Below are 23,366 nucleotides of genomic sequence, written 5' to 3' on the forward strand. Positions count from 1 at the left end.
CCTAAAACACTGAAGCATGAGCATAGTTGAGACATCAAAAGAATCACAGCACAATTATTAATGAGTCTTACTTCAGTACCCCTCCATAGCCCATAACAAAGTTGCTGTTTCAAAAGTGAGTGCCTTTTTCCAGTTAGGACGTTCTTGAGAAAAATGGCATATTTGAAATTTATCTGGCCATGGCATTTTTAACCCATTGGCAGTGAACTCACAGCTCAGATTTCTCCATGGATGAAAAGGTTGCCCGGGACACACGACCCTGCAAAATGACACTTGTGTTGCATAGAATTCCTTTGTAGGAAAAGTTGTTCTTTGTGGTGCCATGGTTTCTAGGTTGTTAGGAATTGTGCTGTTTGGAGAGCGTTAAAGCTCTTGTAGTTGCCTATACTGAAGCCCCCCTTGCAGCTCTGCTGCTCCTGCAATTACCTACTATGAAAAAACATTGAGGATCTTCAATGTCCTGTTTATAAACCTGCTCCTCCTCTTGAATGCCCTCCTCTTTGGTAACTGAGCTCTTGCTTCCTTAAACCTTTCTGTTTGCAGAAGAGAGCTGGTGGCACCACAGCAGTGCAAACAATACCTCTCCTGATGCACCTTGCACAACTCCTGTACATTGTGCCAACAATAATTACTGGTCCAGGTCAGTAACACTTTGCTGAACGAATTTGTGCCATACTAAGACACAGGTCCCTTGGGATCCTGTTACACAACTCAGTTATTTAGCATTTTACTGCTCTTTGTTTGCTATCCTGACAAAAGAGATGACTACTCCCAGGAGGGGAAATGGAAGTGAGAGATAAGGCCTGTGGCTGATGGACACTTGGCATCCCCCTGGCATTAATCAGAACTTGTATTTTTTAAAAAGCAAGATTGTTAAAATAAAATTAGAAACTTGTGACTGATTTTGTTCCTTTTTTTCCTCCTTTGATTCTTGCTGGGATATTCAATTTTGTATTGAATAGGGACCAACAGATGTGCTAGTTACTTGTTTTCCTCATACTGGATTGCTAAAATAGTGTCTGGATTTTCCCTTCAAACAAACTTTTTCTAAGTGAAAGCAAATTCTAAGAGCTGTAACACCAAGGGAGTTATTTGAGAAGGGAATGACTAAGGCAAGGAAATTCAAATGACACTTCTGAGCTTCCTATTCAAGTGATTTATAGGAATTTATACCACTTGAAAAAGACTCATGGGGAAAAAAAATCAGATTTACATGTTAATTGCTGTAAGATAAAAGAAACTTTTAGAAGTGGGATCATCAAGATGGCAATTACTGACATAATCTGGGAGATGGGTTCTCACTGGAGGAGCACTGAGACCACAGCTGCCTCTTGCTGAGCTCTGTTGGGTTAGATTGGATTGGACTGGATTCCTGTTGGAGCAGGAAGGCTCCCAGCCTTAATTCTGGATCTCTGCAGGGATTTCCCTTTGTCACTGAGCTGTCCTAAGAGTCCTGCATGGAGATGACAAACAGTTCCTTTACCACCCCTTCTGAAGGGATGTAGGGATGCTTCCCATGGCTGCAGGCCCTCACTCTGTCCAGCTCGTCTCCATACTGTGCTTTGCAGGAATATTTTGACATTTGTGAGCCAGTTCAGTTCTGGCTCAGTTTTGCCTCAGGTTCCTGTAACAAATACTAAGAACTCAACATAAGGAGATAGGCAGAATTGAGGACACAGAAGTATTTAACTGAATATATCCAAAAAAGTATTCTTCATTTTTAATTTAAGGAAAAAAACCCCCACAGGTTCAACACAAAATTATAAAATACACACAATACAAAATAAATTGCAAGAGAAAAGAATAGATTCTTTCTAAGACATTAGATTTTAAAAAAGCTGAGATAAAGGATTTTTTTGACAAGTAAACTTAGATGGATGGGAAAACAACAAAGGAGAAAGGCCTGGATGTATTTACACCTCACAGGTTGTTATCCAGGGATAAGAAACAGGGTAAATGCAGCCTTACCATCACTGCTCCTGGAAGAGGAATCCCTTAGTCTGTTCAGTATTTCACTGTAGTTAACCTGAACTACCTTGTGCTGGAGCTTAAACCCACACAAGTACATCTTACAGTCATTTTCACTCAGCCTCCCTTAACTCAGATATAATTTCCACTCTAAAACAGCATCTGCTGAGGCTACAGTTTTTCCTCCTCCAAAACAGCCCTTTATTTCCTTGTGTGTCACTGTCTATATCTTCAGCTCACATCTTCCTGGTGCTAAGATATCCAAAAGCACACAGCACTGCAGCAGTGTGTCACAGAACACACCAGACTCCCCTGATTCTGTATTCAGCCCCACATTTCTTAAAACTGTAAAAAAATCCCAAATTCCATTTCTCGGTCTCCTCTTCCCCCTTCACTCCTGTTGCTGGTTTTCAAGCACATAGCTCCCAGTAGAGAGGCAGGAAGAGTTATGGAGACTCTCAATTTAAACATTTATCCCACTTATTCTCAGTTATTCCACTTGATTTCTGAATGACCATGGATATGCAGCTGTAAATGAATGATGAGTGGGGAAAAAATAAAAAAATCTTAAGGCACATTTATCAACCAGGTAGAGACAGCCCTTATCTAGCTGAAATTTAAGGCACATGTCTTTAATACAGTATTTACAAGGGAATGTTCAAAATGTGTATTAACATGGCAATGCAAACGTCACCATGTTATCTAAGCCTATTTTCTGAAGCATGCCTGTGACTTTTATCCAGTGCAATAGAATCAGCACAGCTGGAGGGCATTGTGAAGGCACGAGTGGATGAGCCACAGCAATTTTTCTGCCATCCATCAGTGAGAATTCAGTGTAATGCTCTTCCCCAAGGAACAGAAGCACTGCCTGTTCTTTCACAGGGGTGGGCAATACTCCTGGCTTCTCTCCACAGAGAAGCAACATTCCACATGTGCTGGGCAGTGCTGCATCCCAGCAGCACAGGAAGGTGCCAGCACTAAGCCATTTACAATGCAAGGACGAGGACAGTGCTGGAAATGCAGCCTCAGTACTGCTCTGCATGGCACCACCCTCCATCCCTGCATTTCAAACAGGGCAGAGCCTAAGAGTCATCCAAGGCCTGGCCAATGTCCATCACCTCTGCTGGGTAGCTCCAGCTGGAGTGCCTCTGAATGTCCTGGAAAAACAGCTGCTTCTGGAGGCTCTTCAGGCTGCTCAAAACCTCTGGAGAGAGCTCGTGGAACCCCCCCTGCTGTTCCTGATCCTCCTCCTCTTCCTCCTCCTCCTCCAGAAGGTCCTCAGGAGGCAGAGGGGAGCACCTGGAGATGTAGCCCTGGTCTGACTGCACTGACTGCCTCTGGTCCTTGCACTGGTCATCAAAGACCAGCTGGTGCTGCTGGTCAGCCTCCCCCTGGCACAGATATGGCTCTGAAGGGATGACACTCTGCTGATAAAGGGGGTACATGAGTCCATTCAGACGCTCACTCAGGTCACCTGACAAGTTTGCAGGACTCTGGTCAGCTGCTGAAGCTTCAGGGCCACCGTGGAGGATGAGGTTATTCCTCATTGGAAAGCTGGTCTCCAGAAGAGGAACTCCTTCCATACAGTCCTCATTGCTCAGCACATGGTGACTGAGGATGTTTCTGCCTTCCATGGAAGAGACTGGCTCCACCACCTGAACTGGAGGAACATCCATAGGAAGGACCACAGTCTGGGAAATTGGATCCCCACGTGGATTAAGCTGAGGCTGCAGCCTGCAGCCTGTACTTTCACCCTCATGCACGTGGAGGCTGATGGTGTAACAGGGCTCAGGCTCACGTAGGTGCAGCTGGTGTTTCACAATTCCTCCTGGCTCACTCAGCAGTGAATCCCCCTGGCTCTCTCTGCTCAGGGAATGCAACTCTTCATCACTATCCAGGCAGATGGTCTCACTCTCAAACCAGTCTGGGTGCTCAGTCTGCCAGTTCTTGAACCTCTCTATGGCCTCTTTCAGCTTCCTCCCACTGGGGGTATCGATGTAATTTTCAGCTGTGATTTCCTGGATTCGATGGATGCGCCCAGGTTCAAACTTCTCCAGGTCCTGAATCCGAAAATAAATATCCTCAAACTTGTCCATCAGCTGGTACCTGGAGGTGACATTGAACAGATCAGGTATATCTCTCTCACTGCTTATTCCCTCAAAGTAGCAAACTATGTACATTCCAAAACAGGCTGGCTTCTTGAAATCTGGCAGGATCAGGTTCAAGGCTGGGGTGAACAGGTCTCCCACTGGCTTTTGCTGATCCTGCTTGAGGCACACGGGCTCATTCCCAAGCATGGCCTGCCATTTGGCCTGGGTGCCCCGAGAGCACAGGATGATGATCTTCGAAGAGAGCTCTTCCATCTCCTTCTTCTGCCGGGTGAGCCAGGGTAAGGGCCCCAGCTCTGAGATGTGGTGGTCCTCCAGCAGGTCCAGGGCCACAGCAGTGCCACAGACTGTCATCAGGAACTCAGCAAACTTGAGCACCACGTCCACGTAGAGCAGGTGATCAGCAGAGTACACGATCCAAACCTTGCGCAGCTTCAGGGGCGGCAGGGGCAGCTCGGTGTAAGGTGCTGATGGAAGGCAGGGAAATGTTAATTACAGCCACAGTCCCCAAACTGCAAAGCTGGGAGTCAGCACTAAGCAGCATAGCAGGGTATTAACACAACTTTTAAGCTTTAATGCTATTTTGGCAATCTATGTGGACAACATCTCATTTTGTAAATTTAATGTGAAAGTACAGGCACAGTAAAGGGTGATTTATGATAATGCCCAGATGATTCATCAACTTTCACCTCACAAAAACACTGCAGCAGCTTCAAGAGGTTTGCAAATATTGCTGTATTCTCTAGTGGAGAGCTGAGTGCACCCACCCCAAACCAATCTGCTGTTGCTATGGCCTAGATGATCAGCAAAGCTTCTTCTGCTAGTAGAGCCTTGGGTCAAAAGCCTCCCCACATTCCAAAGCAATTACCCCCCATCTCACAAAAACAGCACTTCAAATTCCATATACAAAGCTTCTTTTAGCTAAACAGGCTAACTTTTGGTTTCAAGAAGCATCTATGGAGTAGTTAGAGCCTACAAAAGCCCCTTCTGGGCAACACTGAGACCTGCATGAGAGGTGCTTGGCCAAGCACTGTTGCACCTTACCAGCTTGCAAACTGTCGTGGCTGCACTTCCCTCGCCGGCGTGCTGGAAGAGAGACAGTCACTGTCAGTTCTGGAAGCATGAACTAAGATGAAATGCTTAAAATCACACCACCTTCCACAGATTAGGTTAAAAAATAAATCTTTACCTGTGCAGGGAGATGAAGCTTTAGGAAGAAGAAGCCTAATTAAAAAAACATACTGAAAGAATAAAGACTCTTCTACAGCCAGTTCTTGCTATATTTTTCCTTTGAGTGGAGACAACGCACTCAAAATGAACTTTCAGCTTCTTCCCCAAATTGTGGCAGTCTCAAGCACAGAACCCCCACCTGTCCTGTGACCTCTTTTTAAGAAGAGGTTTTTAAAATATGTCTTCCTTAAAAAGCTTTTCTAGAGAGGTGACTAAAATGTCCCTAGCTGCATCTTATAGATGAATTTGATGTTAAGAAATTTTCCAAAAGATTACCAATTTTTCCTCTCATGTAAAAAGAAAACAAAACAAGCAGTGAGTTACACAGCATCCCTGAGATAACTGCCTCATGGCTGCAGCACAGAAAACTAGGAGTTAGCCTTTAAATACTGAATTTTCCAAGTTGCTTGATGTCTCTGTCCTGTGCTTTTTTCCCCCTTCCACTTCAATTGAAAAACCTTATCTAATCTCACAACAGTATAAAATTAATTTTGCAGAGACTCTGGGGAACAGGGGGAAGACTACAGTGTTGACAAACAGGAAGCTTCTGTTCTGCAACGCTCTTATGCAATGCAGGGGAAAAAAGCGTGCACAAAACTGCAGCAATCTGCAGTAAACAAAGGGCTGAACTACGAAATTCCTTTTTCCCCTCATGACCTCTGAAGTGCTATGAACAAGGAGCATCAGAGAGGATAACCTGTGGAAGGCTTTACTTATCTAGTGCATGGTATAAGGACATTGCAAGTCCCATAATGTAAAACTGAAGATGTTTTCATAGGCATTATCTCAGTGGCAAGGCATCAGAACAGCAAGGAACAAAACCACTATAGGAATAGGTACAGAAGGAGAAAAAAAATATTCTTTAGCATTGGATTTTTTCTTCCTGGCTGGTATGAGCCTCACCTGCTCGTATTTTAGTCATGCACAGCACAGCTGTGATGACTGACCCCACCAGCAACACAGAGATCCCAGTGATGCACCAGTACAGCCAGATCATCATGTCATCTGCAAAACAGAAACACTCCTCAGACACAGCTCCACCAAAGAGCAGAAGGTCCCCGAGCAGCAGAAGCCAAGGGAGGAGGACCCTGGCCTTGCTGAGCAGACCAGCACTTCCCCCTTACAATCCTTACAATCCACAGCCACTTCCCCAAACCAATTCCTGCTTGCATGGTGCTGCTGTACACCACAAACTTGCTCCACACAAAGAACCATATGTGCAGCACACTGAAAACACAGATCAAGAACCTTCCTCTAAATAGCAATGTTTACCCAGCTCTGACAGGCATGCCACCCATGTCCTGCCTGTTCCTGTAATCTAGCTTAAAAAAAAAATTAAAATATCACTATTTTGGGTCAAGAATTTCAGTTTACAGGTGTTTTTCCTTTTTTAAATTTTTTTTTAATCGTGGGCAAAAGATCCTTACAGGTGTTGCAGCCAAAAAAAAAGATGTCAAATCATTATGCACAAGTTATCTTGACATTCATAAAAATGAATATATGCATGCTATTCTCTCCAAAAGCTGCTTTATATTATGCAAATTTTTTAACACTGAGCAAAGTGACAGAAAGTATTTTATATTAAGACTCTTCTTGTCAAAACTGCTTCTCAAAGAATTCTATGCAAGTGAAGTGTCTCTCAAAAAATTGCTCTTTAAGGTTCACACTGCATACAAATACTTGCCTCATTAAATCATGGTGAAGTCATTCTTAGCACAATTAATTCTGAACTCAGCGTTACAAGGGGACTGTTAAAGAAATTTTAGACACCAGGCTCTCATCTCCATCAGAGAGATTTACTGCACATATTGATTATGATACCTGGCTGGGTGAGCTTGGTGGCTCAAAGAGGGACCCTGAACAAAGAAACCCCTGAACAATTAAACCCCTATGACCTAAACTCTCATCCCTCACATGATGTTCTCATTATTAGGTGTGTGGGGTCTCCTTGCTCTTCACTGGTTTTGTGTTTTGTTACCAAGTGGTTGCCAAGTGCTGATCTTCACATCCTCAGAGGTTTCAGTGGGAGCTTTGGTGGGTTCCCAGTATGGTTGGTACAATTCATGCACCACCTATGGGGCTGTCCACTATTTTCAAATAATATAAAATTTTCAACAGTGACATTTCCCGCACATTGGGTCATTTGCAGGAAGGATCATTTCTCATTCTAGCCAACAGAAGAGCAGCAAAAAAAGTTTCAGGGTGTTGCAACAGCTTCTTACCCGCTGGTTCTCTACCTGCAAAAGACAAGAGTTATGTTAAAAATCCAGTTCTCAGCTGTAAAACAATGGGAATCTAATTTAGAGAAAAGCGGTTCTCACTTGGAACTGGATCACATGGGATGGAAGCAGAGTGTCTCAGACAGTCTGTGCCACAGTTTGCAAAGAATGGCTGAATCTGCAGTTGAAAAGAATCCAGAAAACAGAAGTTATTCTTAAAAGAAATTCTGTTCCCTGATTTACTTTCTCCCTGCCTCAATGTTCCTTGTATTTTAGGACAGAGACACAGAGTTCTCAATTCCCTTCAGAAAACAAGATTAATCAAGAATTCTTACACCATACATGACAAAAGCTGTGAGCTCCTGAGGTTGCACATTTGCCATTCCCACTCCCATAATCTCTGACTTGGCAGCCCTGTACTGAGGAAAAGCCACTGACTGCAGAGAACACCATCTTATTGCAGGGGTTCCATACTGTTGTCTCCTTATCATAAAAGTTTCACACCTTGTGGGTGTTTCTGGTGGGCAGCTCCTCAGAGCACTGACTCTTTCTTCTTCACACAGCAGCCAACTGACTCCAGTTCCCAACCACTCTTTTATAGCACTCTGCTTCTCACTGGTTACACCTGTGGCCTGTTAAACTCAGGCCTGTTCCCAATCTTTGATAACTGGCCCAGCTGCAACTCCTTAGGGGTACGATTACTTTCTACACTATCTTTATTTTCTTATATTCTATCCCCCTACAAATACCTATATAAAAATTCTTTCAGCCAGAATATTTCCCTGATGCAGGTAATTGCAGATTAGCCACTCTTAGAAAAAAACACAGTGAAAAAACCTCCTGACATTCCTAAGGTGCTTACTGCCTTGACTGGGAAGGAAGGACACAGGGACAAGAGTGTGATCCCACCTGTATTTTGTATCTGCAGCAAGCTTTTATGTTCTCTATTTTGATTGTGACATTCACTTGCTGTTGCAGTCCATCCTGCAGAAATCAGATGCAAGTTATAAGGGAAGGAAGAAAACCAAATGAAAGCAGGGAAAACAGAAAAATCTGAAATGAAAAAATGGAGTGGTCCAAAGAAGCAGAAGCTATGTTTTCCCTTTTGAAGAAGAAGCCCAGAGAGAACGGGATGGGTGAAGGATCTGGCCACCATCTCTGCAGCTGCGCTGTGTGACAATGCAATTGAGACAGCAGGCCAAGACTGCACAGGTAACAGGAAATAATTAGGGATGTACCTGGTACAACTTCAAAGGAGTTAAAACTTACATTTTCTTAACAATGTAGATGTCTTCAGCTCTGTAATGTGTAAACATTAACAAGTCTCCTTGTTTAATTAAAAGCAGCTGCCAACACAACTTCTGACACTAGAACAGGCAGGTAAGTTGCCCTTGCTACCTGCTGTACACAGTCAATATCATGATAACCTAATTCTTCACAGAGATTAGCAGATACAAACTCCAAAATGAGGTGTATTCCCCTCCACCAGGGAAATGCTCACACAGCTGTCCCATCTGTGTCAGTAACAGCTTAAACAGATCAGTGCAGGCAGTACTAAGGGTTTTAAGTGTTAAGGAATAGAAAGATTAAACAAACTGAATGCCAACATATCTGCCCTCACACAAGGAAGGGTGGAGATGATTCCAAATATTCAGTATTTCTCCTCCCTCAAATGCCTGAAGGGAAACATTTTTTATATCAGAACACAGTCTGGACACTTTAAGATTCTCAGCAACACAGACTATAAGACCTATGGAAATTGATTCTCAGCTTGAATGAAGCATCTGTTAGTAAATCACTCATTCTTTATATAAAAGATTTAATTAACACCTTCCTGTGATCATCTTTGATAAAGTACTTCAATGATTTATTGAAACTTTGCATCTCAATTTTGGTTGATTTGCTTAGTCTTAGCTCCCCAGGCACTGGCTTGAAAAAGGTAATAAAGCCCAGATAGTCAAATATAAAATTTGACTTTGCAGGTATTTATAGGCTGCTTCATGCATTATAAAACCTCTTTTTTTGATCTTTTACCTACCAAATTCCCCTTTCCAAAAGCAATTAAAAAAGAATTCCTTGAAAATTGTTGCTCAAATGTCCTGGTTTAGCAAGCATTTAAGATGTTTGCCTAAACCTCCAGAGCAGGCATGACCTGGGAAGGGACTTACCTCAGTGAAATCCTGTGTGGCCATTTTACACCTCTTCTCCTGCATGTAACTGGCCACATGGATTCTGTACCTGGCTGCCTCCATCCATGGCTGGAAGCTCACAAGCAGAGCTGTATCATCTAGAACTTCACCCTGGATCCTGGGCTCCCACAAGCTGCCTGGAAGCAGGGCAGATATTCTCATATTTCTCAGCAGTCAAATACTCCAACAGAAGCAGTCAAATACTCCAACAGAGCACCCATGTCTCTGAGACTCAAATATGTTTACCTGTCTTTATACATGGGATGGTTCTTTTCATCAGAGAATCGCTGCAGTCTGCAAGAAAGACCATCAGTAGTCAGTCAGAAGCATTGTACTTCCATTTAGGAAAAAACCCACATTTTTTATCAGAAGTCAGAGACCTAACCAAGCTCTCCTAAATGTGCAGACACCTTTGTTCTAAAGCAGTGACAAAATTCTGTAGAAGAACAGTACTGGTTTCCAGTCCATTCCCTGATGTCATGGGGTGTTTGGTCTCAGAACCAAAAACATACCACACTTAATAGTACAGCAATAATGTAACACTGGTGCAGAAAGGGTCACAGTAGTGGAATTAAAACCTCATATTCATCCCCACACCTTGTAATCACACCTCAGCAATAGATTCCTCCAAAGGCATTCCGACACAGGAAAATCAGGAGGCTGGAATCTTTCTCAATCCTAAAACACTCCTCCACATTTCTAATTCCCTTTATTTAGCAGATTGGCCCTGCTTTTTGGGACTTGTTTCACAGTTAAATCCAGAGTTACATATTCAACATTTAGCAATGTGGGATTTACAACTCTCAGCCTTAAATTATGCCTCTCCTCCAGGGTTTGGACAAAGGAAAAGTAACAACTCCCTGCTTAGACAGTGGAGATAAAACATTTCATATCTCAAATTTCGAACTTTCAAAGTTACCAATTTAAACTCTGTGAATTTACAGTGTCCCTAATTCATGTGTAAGCTCTAACCAGCAAAGCTCCCTGCAGCTGCTGAGCTCAACACCATGCATTAGGTTTCTGAAGAACAGTAGAGGATGAAAGCCAGGAAGTTCTTAGTGTGAACAGGCAGAAGAAAGGGTATGAGGGCTGAAAATTATGTGCTCCCTTCTCCTTTTCCAGCTCACATTGGCTGACACACTCCACACTTTGCCATTTTATAACTACAAAGTCAGGCTGACAACTATGAGCGAGTTAAGAAAAATTTAAGAACCAGTTTTCAAGATCTGCATGAAGCAGCAAATATTTATAAAGCAGTCAGTGCAGCCAGAGGGATTGCAGATGCTCAGCAACCTTGGGGAGCACAGTAAAAATTCTTTTAGTGATAGGAAAATTTTCACATCCACAAGAAAGGGTCAGGCACCCAGCAGTACAAAGTTCCTTGGTAAATTATGACTACCTGTGCCTTTGAAATTGACCTTCCCATGTCTAGGATTTAGTACTAGAAGCCAAACTTCTGATTTGGAAATTCTGGCCTGTACTTCCAGCTGCCACAAGCAGAGGGGCAGCTCTGAGAGATTGTAAATGAAGTAAAAGCAGCAGTGATGCCAGGTCCACAAACCCCCACATTCCTGCCAGAGTCCACAAACCACCACATTCCTAAACCCAAGGCCCAAGTGAACTAAATCACCTCTTACCAGGCATTGTGAGGGACGTGGACTTGCAATTGTAGTCTCCATTTACACCCAGCTTGGGCAGGTGATACACAGTCACTTGGTAAGTCTGGCCAGGTTCTACTTCAAAACGGTCAAAAGTGAAATTCCACTGAAAACAAAACACATCCACAAGGACTTTAAAGGACAATTTAAGCACTGAAATTAACAGCTGACTTGGCCCTGTTCCACTCTGTTCCCTCATCCCATGTAACCCTTTAACTGAAGTTTGACTATGAAAAATTGGAACTCAAGTGTATTAAATATACCTGTCTCTTTGTCTGTCTCAATTCTTCTGTTTAGAATTCATTTTTTCCTGGGATCTTTGAGCTGATACAACAGTTTTATGCCAAACCACTGTGTGGAACTTCCACCAAACTATATCCTGAACTGAATGGAGACTAGAATAAAATATGCAGTTTCAAAATGGAAATTTAAGTTTAGTATGAATTTTGTAGCACTTTGCAAGTGCTAAGCATTTAGAATTGCATTTATACATATGTAGTTCTGTACCTGGCCATTCCATACATGTATTCTTAAATCTATACTGTCTTCTGCATCAGCAATGCTGTGCAAATTCTGGGAGAGGCACTCTGGGAGAGTGGTATTTGGTAAGTGGCAAGCTAACTATGGCCAAATTCTGTGTGGTTAAGGAATGAACTCCTCATTGTTTATATTCCTTACTGTTGTGGATGTTCAGCACTTTTCTGATGAGTTTCCTAGAAGGAATGTAATCTGAACGACCACCCCCAAGGCTGGTGCTTTCCTCCACAACAAGAGAGTACAAGGAAGAAGTGGAAGCAACAGTAAGAGTTGAGTTTAAAAGCTATAAAATATCATGCTCTGAAGCAGAATGCAAGAACCTGTCACAGACAAGTTGTATGAAAAGTCCTCTCCTTAGGATTTTTTCTCCTGAGAAGCTGAGAGGCCTCAGGAACAAAATGTAAACAATTATTATCTGCTGCTGTGGAATGCAACAGGTGCATCTGTGATTGGTCTCATGTGGTTGTTTTTAATTAATGGCCAATCACAGCCCAGCTGTCTCAGATTTTCAGTCAGTCAAAAGATTTTATTATCATTCCTTTCCTTCCTTGCTAGCCTTCTGATGAAATCCATTCTTCTATTATTTTAGTATAGTTTTAATATACCATTTTGTTTTAATAAAAAAAAATATATATATATAAAAAATAAAATAATAATATTATCAGCCTTCTGAAACATGGAGTCAAGATTCTGATCTCTTCCCTCATCCTGAGGCCCCCTTGAACACCACCACAAGAACCCCTACAATGATTTGCTTTAAGCAACCTCCCAAGTGATGACACATGCCAGGCAACTAAAAGCAGCAATTCTTAAAACCTGAAGATGGGCAGAGTGAAGGAGAAATGGGAAATGAGGGCAGAGTGAAAGAGAAATGGGAAACGACAGCAGATCTCAAGTCCAACACAGGCTCTAAGCAGCCTGTACTATTTAATCAATAACCTTGCCATAAAGCAGTGAAAGCAGGAACAATTCCACAGACTAGAACACATAATTTGGATCGCTCTGCACTCACCCGGCCTCCATCCGGACGGACCTGAAGAGGCAAATTGTTGAGGAAGTCAAACTGGGCGCAGATCTGCTGGTTGCTGCTGACCTGCACGACGGCGAGCTCGGCCCCTTGCAGGGAGCGGACACTGGCTGCAGGGACAGGGGACAAAGCTGCTCACCCTTCTCTCTGCACATGGAGAGGCTGCAGCCCCCCCAGAGAGCACTGCTGTGCCCAGCCTTGTCTAGTCTGACTGCTCTGAGGTGCTGAGGATCCCAGCACGAGGATAAGTGGCCATGGAAAAGGGAGCATGCAGGGCTGACTGGCAGGGCTCTCAGCCTAAAGGCCGTCCTGCATGGCAGAGCTACATCTGTGCAAATGAAGGAGCACAGGAGAAGGTGACTGCATTCTCCACACACCCTGCCACTGCACAGATGTGCTGAGCTCTGCCTCATGCAGCTTGGGTGCCAAAGCAGGCATGCAGTCAGGCTAAAGAGGTCAAGTAAGTTTACTCAGTGTTTCCTTCAACCTTCAGCTGAAACAGACCTACGTTAGTGCTGATTTCCAGCCTTACAGTGATAAGAAATCTGTCAGATAGCCAGGGAAATAGTTCCAATAGTTAATTACCTTGGCAAAGCTACATCTGTGCAAATGAAGGAGCAGAGGAGAAGGTGACTGCATTCTCCACACACCCTGCCATTCTACAGATGTGGCATTGTGCTGAGCTCTCTCAAAGCTGCCTCGTGCAGTTTGGGTGCCAAAGCAAACACATCTTTGTTTTGGTACACATGAGAGAGCTGCCAAGCACAGGTGAGTTCAATGACTGGGTTACCTGGGTCACACCTGCTCCTACACTACCCCAGCTAGAGATCACAACTCTACAGCCCTCAGATACAGCCCCTGCAGAAGGAAGGAATGAATGTGTTTAATTCTGCCTTAAAGCAGTGCAAAACTTTGGACTAGAGTATGCAAGGGAAGCATCATTTACAAACAATCAAATATATTTGGGGAGTGAGAAAATGTGACTTAGTAGTCATTTAGGCTCCAACAATGGGACAATTATTGCTTTGCCAAGGCACACAAAGATGAGATTACACCCACCAAACAAAATTAGGCAGCCAACCTCTCCAATTTCAAAGATCTGCTTTCATAACTTGAAGTCATAATTTTCCTCTCTATCTGTTGGAACCCTGGATGCTGAGAATTTTAAACTTTCTGTGCTTAAAGGCACTGACCCACAAAGAACACTGCATTGACCTGAGGCTGTGAAGAAGGGTTCCAAAATTGATTGATAGCACTGGGATTGTGGGTGTGTAGTTGGTTAGAAGTGAGTAATATCACATGGTGGGAAGCTTAGGAATTTGGGATTTTAGAATATAGAAATAAATATGAAGCAAAATGGAGGGTTTAGGGTGGAGGCAGGTCGTTCTTCTTTACCTTCTTCTTCATGGATTTGTGTGGCATGCTGAAATTGGGCAGAAAAGTCTGCATTGTGGGCTCTTTGGGATCAGTTACTGGGTTAAAAGGGAAAATAATCCAGGTGTCAGTTCTTAATTGGATAGTTTAGTCCTAAAAGACCTTGGAACAAGAGGCAGTTAGCCTTTTTGTGCCTTGCTAATGAAAAGCTGCCAAACTCATGATTGTGAAACTGTTTTACTGATAAGAAATAATAAACACCCGAGTCTGAACATGAATTACTGTCTCAGGTGCCTTCAATCCAGACCCAGAGCAACCAACGTCTATCCTTACTAGATCACACCTTTTACCTCTGCTCCATGCTCAAAAGTGAAATTCCACTGAAAACAAAACACATCCACAAGGACTACAAAGGACAGCTTAAGCACTGAAATTAAACTGAAATGAAACAACCACCACTTACCATCCGTGGCCACTTTCCACTCTATCTGAAGCACAGGGACCAGTTTTCCATCCTCCTTACGGAAAACATCAGAAGAAACGTGGAGACTGCTTGGAGCAGAGGGAGTCCAGGCAGGCACCTGCAGCCAGCTCTGCTCCATGCACGTGCCTGTCCAGAATGAAACCCACGTTTACACTGGGGCTGAGCAACCTCTGCTTAACTGCAATCATGATCTGCTCTCTGGGTCAGGTTTATTCTGAGGGGAAAACTGGGTGACAGACTCAAAGTCAGTTTTCTGTATGGAAGTGCTTTGTAAATTGCCTGTAATAATCCAAACTTATTCTAGTAACTTCCACTTCCTCTTTTCCTTAAAATGTGTTAGTACTTGTCACTATCAGTGTAGTCAGGCTAAACAGATCAAGTAAGTTTACTCAGTATTTCCTTAAACTTTCTGGTGAAGCAGACCTATTTTAGTGCTGATTTTCAGCCTTCCAGTGATAAGAATTCTGTCAGATACCCAGGGAAATTGTTCCAATAGTTAATTACCTTCCAATATTGAATTACCAAACTGCTTTTCCTCAAATTTGAATATACATCTGAATTCAGCTTCCAACAACTGCCTGTTATGCCTTGCCTAAATTAATGAGCTCCCTGGACAGAAAAATAACCTGTGCTTGTCAACAGAGTGTTAGGGAGAGCTGGTCCTGTAGAGTCATCAGAAAGTGAAATCAGGTGTGACAGGCATCAGACAGACATGATCTACTTGAGCTTTTGTAACACATTTGACTTCTCAGAGCATGTTAAAAATAGCAGTCAGTCCCCCCTAAAGTGCACTTTGGGTTTATTTTGATGGCTATGTGATGGAAACATGGCTTTAGGCTTACGAGTAATTAGACCATCCTCAAATGCTCCTTTTACCAAAAATATCTATAAAAAGCCTGACAAGAATAAAGTATAAAGTACCTTTCAGCAAAGAGTGTACGAAACACTAAAAAAAAGATTTCCCCTAGAGCAGAAAAACATAACAAAAGCCATAAAGCAGAATTTAAACTAAATATTTTACTTGGGCAGCATTTTAATGTTGGTGCTGCAGTCTGGCTTGGCCATGTTGTCAAGTTGTATTCCAGTGGCTGTGTGCCAGTGGGAAATATCCAACCTGATCCCACCCAAGCCCTCTCCTGCCAAAGGAGTTTTAAATCTGGTTATTTTCAGCATAGCCCTCTCCCTGATCTGGCAAGCCAAACAAAAATACCACTGGCACACAAATCCTTGTGCCAGTTTGACACAGGGCTGGGCACTGAGGCAGGAATGAGCTGGCTTAGAACAAGGGGGAAAGCCAAGGAGCTCTGCAGTGCTGCCCCAATGCCTCCAGGTTCCAAATGGACAATTTCAGAACATTTTCCTTTTGTTTTTTATGAACATTTTTCACAACATAACCAATAATTATATTAAGGTCTTTCAGATGCATGTCATTGCTAAGACTTGACCCCTTACACCCAATAATTTACATTAACTGCTCCCAACTGCACCCCTCTATGCCCCATTTCTAATTCTAATTCATACACTAATTTTTCATCAAGTACTATCATAATGGCTTGTAATGAACATTTGCTGGCAAACTTGTCTTTAAATTCCCATTTCTTTAAAAACTGACGATCCCAGCTTTAAATAGAAACTAAACAAGTTGGGTTGGGTTTTACTCATGACACTGCCTACCCCTAAACTCTGTCCTAAAAAAGACCAAACTTTCCATTCCTCTTCTAGCGGGAGCTTATAATGGATCAAAGTGTAAATCCCAAAGCAAGGCATGATAGCAGTGTTTCTCTTTACAACTCTCTGATTCTAGCAGGAAAAACATGCTGTATGAACCCAGTTAAAAAAAGAAAAGAACAACAACAACAACAAAAAAAAAAAAATAGAAAAAAAAAATAGCATGATCTTATGAGAAAACTGCAACAATGAAAAAAAAATTACTTACTATTTCTTACGAGACAGTTTAAATCCTGTGGGGGAAAGAAACAAGAATATTACTCTCAGAATAAAACTGACAGCAACTTGCTTCTGCTCAGGGCTGGGAGAGGGGCAGGAAAAAGCACTTCAGTGATGCACACAAATTGGAAGAATTAACCATGATGGAAACACTGGGCTGAGCTGTTAATCAAAAAACCAAAGACACAGGGCATGAAACTTGGGCACAATTTATGTGACATCTCTGAGATCATCCAGTCCAACCTCTGGCCAAACACCACTGTGCTGAGAAAGAAGAATTCATCAGAATTAGACACTTTCTTATTAAGAATAAAGACGCCCTGATCACAAAGAAGCAAGCAGAAGTTATGTGGGCTCTGCCTGGCTTCTCCCAGTTATATTTTGATTATTCTGGAAGCCCCCTAAAGCTGGATATTATGGTCAACCATTGCCACCATATAATTCATTTCAGTGGAGCAGGGAAGGCAGTTGGGTTTTAAACTCTCTACAACTTCCTAATGTCAACTGCAAATGCATTTGGGGCTTAGTGTCCAAGGGAATATTTACATTTTTAGGGAAGGGTGCTTGGACAAGCCAGCAGTGCCTTTTTGGTAATGGAAATAGCTCAGAGATCAATGCTCACATTTCTGCTCATGTACCTGTTCCTTGGAAGGAAAGCAGGAAGATTTGCCATTAAGCTCCTCATGCTTATATAAAGAATAAAACCTGAAAATCTCTTCCAGGCTTTTGCTACACAAGTCACAACAACACACACAGGTATAAATGCAGCCTCCAGGCACCCTTCACAAGAAACACATCCACACTCCAATTACTGCACCACAAATGCACCCAAGATAGAGCTATATTGAAAAACAGCACCTGCAACCTAAATCCTTCATTAATGGAAAATAAATAAATTTAAAAAAAAGAATAAAAGAAATTAAAAGCAAAGAAGAAAACGCTGATGAAACCAAACTGGCTAACTACAATCATTGAAAAAGAGAAAAATAAAAATTGTGAATACCTGTAAGGAAGAATGGATTAAGCTATGAAAAAAATTAGTCCTAACACTTCAGACCCTTAATCAGAGTTTTAAAGGTAAATTATGTGGCCTGACAAAGCCCCTTATGTGCAAAGGTGCAGTGGTTTTATCTGAGATTAAGATTTTATCTGGAGTTTATTTTCTTCACGGCAACTGCTACGGTGCTTTCCACGGAGGGCAAAGAGTGAGTGGCTGCTCTGGGATGAGCCCTCAAGAGAAAACAAAAATAATTGGCAACCAAGCATAGGGATTTTTCCTAATGTAATGATTTCTGTTAAAGCCTATCACTTTATATTCACCCATTTTGTCCCTGTTCTGTTGCAGCCATCAGTAATTACTGTACATGGCATCCCAACAAAGCCCTTATAGAAAATATAAAGCATTATTAGCCTGAAGAGCAGCAACAGCTGCTTTCATTGAGTGCTGGTGCTCTGCATCAGGGCTGACAACACAAGTGAGGAAATGCTGCATTTCCCCTTTCTTGTTTAATTATCAATATGAATATTGATCCAGCACAGTGTACAAAGGGATCCTCTCTTCCTCCAGGTCGATTATCCCAGGTGAAGCATTCACAAGGATGTTCCCAGCTTTGATGAGGCTGTTGTGCCCTTTCTGACATTTATTAAAAACTGCAGAGCTCAGTGAGGAGCCATCTGTCTGTCGATGAGGATTCAGAACTGACACTTGCTAATTAAAGCCCTTATCTTTTCAACGCTGGGTTTCCATGGGGAAAAAACAACAGTACTTTATCTGGTATTTTATCACCAACAGTATTTTATCACCTCTCCCCAGCCCCACTCAGAGTTTTCAAGGGACTACCTACACAGTGTTTTTCCTACCCTGCACTAACCTGCTTACCTGCCGTGCCAGCAACTTTTTTTCTGTGTAGCTGACTATACTGAAATGTTTTAAGCTGCCATCAGTTAGCTGAGCATTTAGCAGGTCTGCCACAAGAACAGGGAAAGGATTCTCCCATTACAAGGCACCGATTCACTTCTTGGTCCTCTCCCTTCCCAGTGCCCAAGCACTACAGGGATGACCCAAGAGCTGAAAATGCTTTTAAGAACAACTCATCCACACAGGAGTCCTCACTATTGGCATAAGGAAGCAAAGATAAAGGCACAGTGCAGGCAGAGGTGTAAGAAGCTCAAGGAAAGGCAAGTCCTAGAAGCATTTGCCATGAAACCCCCATCTCCTCTTGGCAAAGTACCCAGCTGAACAGCTCTGGGCACAGCTGAGGGCACACTTTTATACCACAATGTGTAACTCCAGGCAATGACATTCAAAAGCCAGGAAGCAACCAGAGCAAAAGACCAGTTTGGTTTGCAGCACAGTGTTAACCACTGTCAGATCTGCACCGGCTCCCTCCTCAGCGCCTGAGGGAATACTTGCTGGTTTTCCCTTGTAAAGTCCAACCAACACAAAACCTTACTTGATGCATTGGCTCATCCAGAGCACACTAACAAAGCCCTGGAGAGCAGAAATATTTAACCTGGTTTCCCTACCTGAGTGTGCTGTAATAGAGTTAATTTCCTTCCCAGCAGCTGGTATGGGGCAGTATTTTGGATTTGGGCTGGAAACAGTGCTGATAACAGAGAGATGTTTTTGCTCTTGCTGAGCAGGGCTTGCACAGGCCATTCTGTTTTCTTACACCCCTGTCACCAGCAGGATGGGGGTGCAGGAATCAGAGTGGACACAGCTGGGAGTGCTGAGCCCAGCTACCCACAGGGACACTGAGAGGCTCAAACTCAGCACACAAAGCTGGGGGAAGAGAGATGAGGAGGGGGATTTCAGAGTGATGGCGTTTGTCTTCAGAGTCATTGCTATGCATGATGGATCCCTGCTGTGCTGGAGGCAGCTGAACACCTGCCTGCCCAGGGAAGTGGTGAAAAACAACTCCTTGTTCTCCTCTGCTTGCATGCATGGCTTTTGCTTTGCTTATTACATGGTCTGTACCTCAACCCACAATTTCTCTCACTTTCACCTTTCTGGTTCTCTCCCCCATCCCCATGTTGGGAAGTGAGTGACTGAGTGGCCATGTGCAGCTTGCCTGCCAACTGAACTTAAACCAGGGCTGAAAATCAAAGCTACAGACATGGGAGGCATAAATATGAGAAGGAGATGATTTTGAGGTGCTGCTGAAATTATTCTCAACTCCTCCTGTTTACTTGCTGTATTCTCACAAAAAGGTAAGCAACTGTTTCACTCTTTTAAAATTATTTTTGTTTTGCTTTTGACATAAAAAAAACCCCAGACCATATGCTGTGGAGAATTCTAAGAATCTGAATGAAATAAACCTGGGAAATTGATTAACAGCACCATCCCATGACAATTCAATTAAAGTAATGGGAGGCAAAGATTTCCCAGCAGGATGCTGTGGTAACTAGAAAGAAACCACTGGGAGCCAGGCAAGTGTCCAGTTTTCCTTTAAGAGTGGCTGCTGAATCGGAAGGGCTCCAGCTTTCCAAAATTTGCCTTTCACCTTTGAACCATTCTATGTATCTTCTGAGACTTGGATGATTTGAAGTTTACTGCAGTTTCCCTTTTCTAACTCCTTAGCAAAAAGAAGCAGAGATCAACACATGAACACATTACAGGAATAAATGCTGAAGGATGATTTGTTTAAGGCTTGTAGGAAACCAGCATCTTTTACAAATTAATTTTTTAAGCATTTTTCTCTACAGTTTCTAACTTTTTATCTTGCCCTCATATCAATTCTCAGCAAAATCAAATCCAAATTCAAAAGTTAAAATTTCTTCATAGCAATCAGTTCTAAAGTTGTTTTTATAATATTTTCATAGTTTTGACCAGTGACCCTTTTTATGCTGAAGTTCAATAGTTTTGATAGTGAATCCTTTTTATGCCAAGAGGTCCAGAAATATTTTACCAGCACTCATGGGTTGATCATGGGTTACTGCTAACATCCTACACAGCAGAAAGATGCCACAGAGGGGAATGACAGAAGTCAGTCAACAGCAAGGGCAAAATGAACACATTTGCAAAGGAGACCATGGAAAAGCTGTCCTCACATGCACCACCACCATGGCTCATCTTCGTGAGAGGTGTTACATCAATTCTTCTCCAGAGATCTGCAGTGAAGCAAGCTGGCAAGATAAATTTCAGAGACCAAACTATGTACAGCTATCCAGCCCCTCAAAGAGAGCAGGGTTATAACCACTGCATTCCTCCAGGACCGCCAGGCACACCACGTCCCACAACAGCTACAGCACAGCAACTGAACACAGTGATTAGCACTTGATGGTGGAAAAACAGATGGGTGTTTAAGCTGTGGGATGTTTCTTTCCCCTGCACATAGGAAAAAAGCCCCTGCAGATGACATGTACAAGCAATGGTTACTGGTGAGAGCTGGATTTGCAGCTGTGCTATTCAGCCCTAGTTTGATGGAGTGGTGATGAATAAGGCCCATTAAGTGCATTTTACTAAGATGAGCTGTTAACAAGCATTTAGTTTTCCTTACAGGTGTCTGTAGATACTGGTATGACACTTCCCCTCCACCAAGCAGCCTCTGCCTCACGAGGGTTTTGCTGAGGAAGCTGCCAGGGCTCAGCCTGACCTGCTCCAGAGCTCAGCAGAGCAGGGTGGGTCGGACAAAGGAAATGGGACTCACCCACCCTGCTCAGCTGCAGCTCTGCTTCTGAACCACAGCACAGCCACACGCTGGCAGGGAGGGTTACCAAATCCCCCACTGAAAACAGCACAGCCCACAGAAAGGGAAGGGGGAACTGTTCTCAACTGTCACAGCTTCAGTTGATGATGGGGCTTTTCTCTATGTGAGTCAGCAGCTTCAAAACTGCTCCAAGAGGCTGCTCCTGGGCTTCAGCTGACTCCTTTCTCTTAAGTCTACCTGCACTTTGGAAATTGGCTTTTTGATAGAAAGGGCAAACGCAGCAGCCCAGCATTCACTGCTCTGTGTGCACACCAGAGCATGGGGCAGCACAGCTGCCCTGTGAAAGCCGGTGATGTTCTGTGAACCCCTCACCCAGTTACTGTGCTCACACTTCCTAAAAAAGGAGGGACAGACAAGACAAAGTCAGTCAGAGCCCCACCATCCAAGGACTTGCAGAGACTCTTTAATATATTACTGCCCATCTCTGTGACTAACAAGGGTTGGGATACCATGGTTTTGTGAGATGCCTAAGCAATACTGTAATTTTCCCTTTGCCAAAGTTTACATTTTGAAACTCTACAATGTCCAGCCTACAGTAAAATTGCAGAACTGGTCTGTTTTCTTGGGGTCTCTTTAAATAGGAGAGAAGGCAGCAGAGCAGAGGTTCTGGTAAAACAGGGGTAAGGATACAGTCAAACATTAGGAAAAGTGTCAGGCTAGACAAAAGACAGGAAATGTGAACAGGAAAAGATTATAGAAGCTTTCACCCCAAAGGACACATTTTGTTTTACAGTTGTCTATAGCTGTACCTGATCATCTGCCTTTTTCAGACTGCTGAAAGTGCACCATGGCAAATAAAGCTGTCCAGCTTAGACAACAACTGCCCATTTTCCTGTCTTACTGCTATTGTAAATTAAAAAGCAAAAGCAGATCTCTTCCCCTCCTATACACTCTTTATACTTATCTGAAACAAAAAAAAAAAAACAAAAAAAAACCCACTCCAAAGCAAAAAAGCGACCAAAAAAACAAATCCAAAACAATCCTCAAAAACCACGAGAGAGAGTGACCAGCTCGGAGTTCCTACTCAAAGTTCGCTCAGGTTGGTTGTTCACTTTTACAGCGCCGCTGCATCGGCAGCTCCTGTCCGGCCGGTTTCGCAGGGAGAAAAGGCAACCAAAGCCCGCCTGCTCAAAAACCTCACGCACACGTAATGCTCAATTCCCCGCGCACTCCTAAAACTCCTAAAATCTGCAAGGCACTGGTTAAAACTTTTAGGGCATTGGGCAACGCCAGCTCTTAGCACAGACTCACATCCTGCTCGGGGACCGCGGCCGCTTCCCGCACGGCTCAGCCGCGGCCGCCCGGAGGTGCCCGGGGCAGCAGCGCTTCCCGGCCGGGGCAACGCAGCGAGGTGTGAGGTGCTCCCCGGGACACCGACACCGCCCGGGACACCGACACCGCCCGGCCCCGGGCCCCGTGCCACCACCCGGCTCCCCGCGCCCGCCCGGGCCTGGCGCTCCCGGCGCCGCTTACCGGCTGCGAGCAGGTGAAAGGCGGCGCGGCGTCCAGCAGCAGCCGCAGGGCCGCGGCGGCGGGCGGCCGGGGCAGCAGGAGCGGCAGGAGGAACAACAACAACAACAGCGGCGGCGGGAGCAGCCACGGCCCCGCGCCCGCCATCGCCCCCGCACCGCCGCCCGGCGCTTCCGGGCTCGGGCCGGGCGGGGCCGCACCTGAGGAGGGGCTGGGGCGGAGCGGAGCGGAGCGGGGCCCGCCCGCCTGTGGGGCCTGGGCCGGGCCGGGCCGCGGGAGCAGCGAGCGGCTCCTCCCCGCCCGGGACAGCGCCGGCCGTGCGCTGAGCTTGGGGTTAAAGAGCCCAACCTGCTTCGAACTGGGGGTTGTCTTCCTGTTTGCGAGGTCTGCGTGCTCCTCATAGGAGCACCAGGGTTGAGAGGGACCGCTGGAGATCATCCATGCCA

At 44.1% G+C, this 23,366-nt stretch overlaps 1 protein-coding gene across 1 annotated transcript; it reads right to left on the reverse strand.

Moving 5' to 3' along the window:
- Positions 1–1,747: 1,747 nt before the first annotated feature.
- Positions 1,748–23,067, reverse strand: IL17RA (interleukin 17 receptor A). Its single transcript, XM_054282142.1, has 13 exons — positions 22,924–23,067; positions 16,731–16,755; positions 14,774–14,920; positions 12,922–13,046; positions 11,352–11,478; positions 9,961–10,008; positions 9,694–9,851; positions 8,435–8,509; positions 7,628–7,703; positions 7,529–7,543; positions 6,210–6,311; positions 5,121–5,162; positions 1,748–4,543 (listed from the first exon to the last, which is right to left on the reverse strand). The coding sequence occupies exons 1-13, from the start codon at positions 23,065–23,067 to the stop codon at positions 3,051–3,053; spliced, it is 2,577 nt and encodes an 858-aa protein (XP_054138117.1). The 3' UTR covers positions 1,748–3,050.
- Between the last annotated feature and the right edge of the window lie 299 nt (positions 23,068–23,366).

The sequence above is a fragment of the Melozone crissalis genome, unplaced genomic scaffold, assembly GCF_028551555.1.
Source record: "Melozone crissalis strain CALT ecotype California unplaced genomic scaffold, PUWL_Pcris_2 ptg000033l_1, whole genome shotgun sequence".
Classification (NCBI taxonomy): Eukaryota; Metazoa; Chordata; class Aves; order Passeriformes; family Passerellidae; genus Melozone; species Melozone crissalis.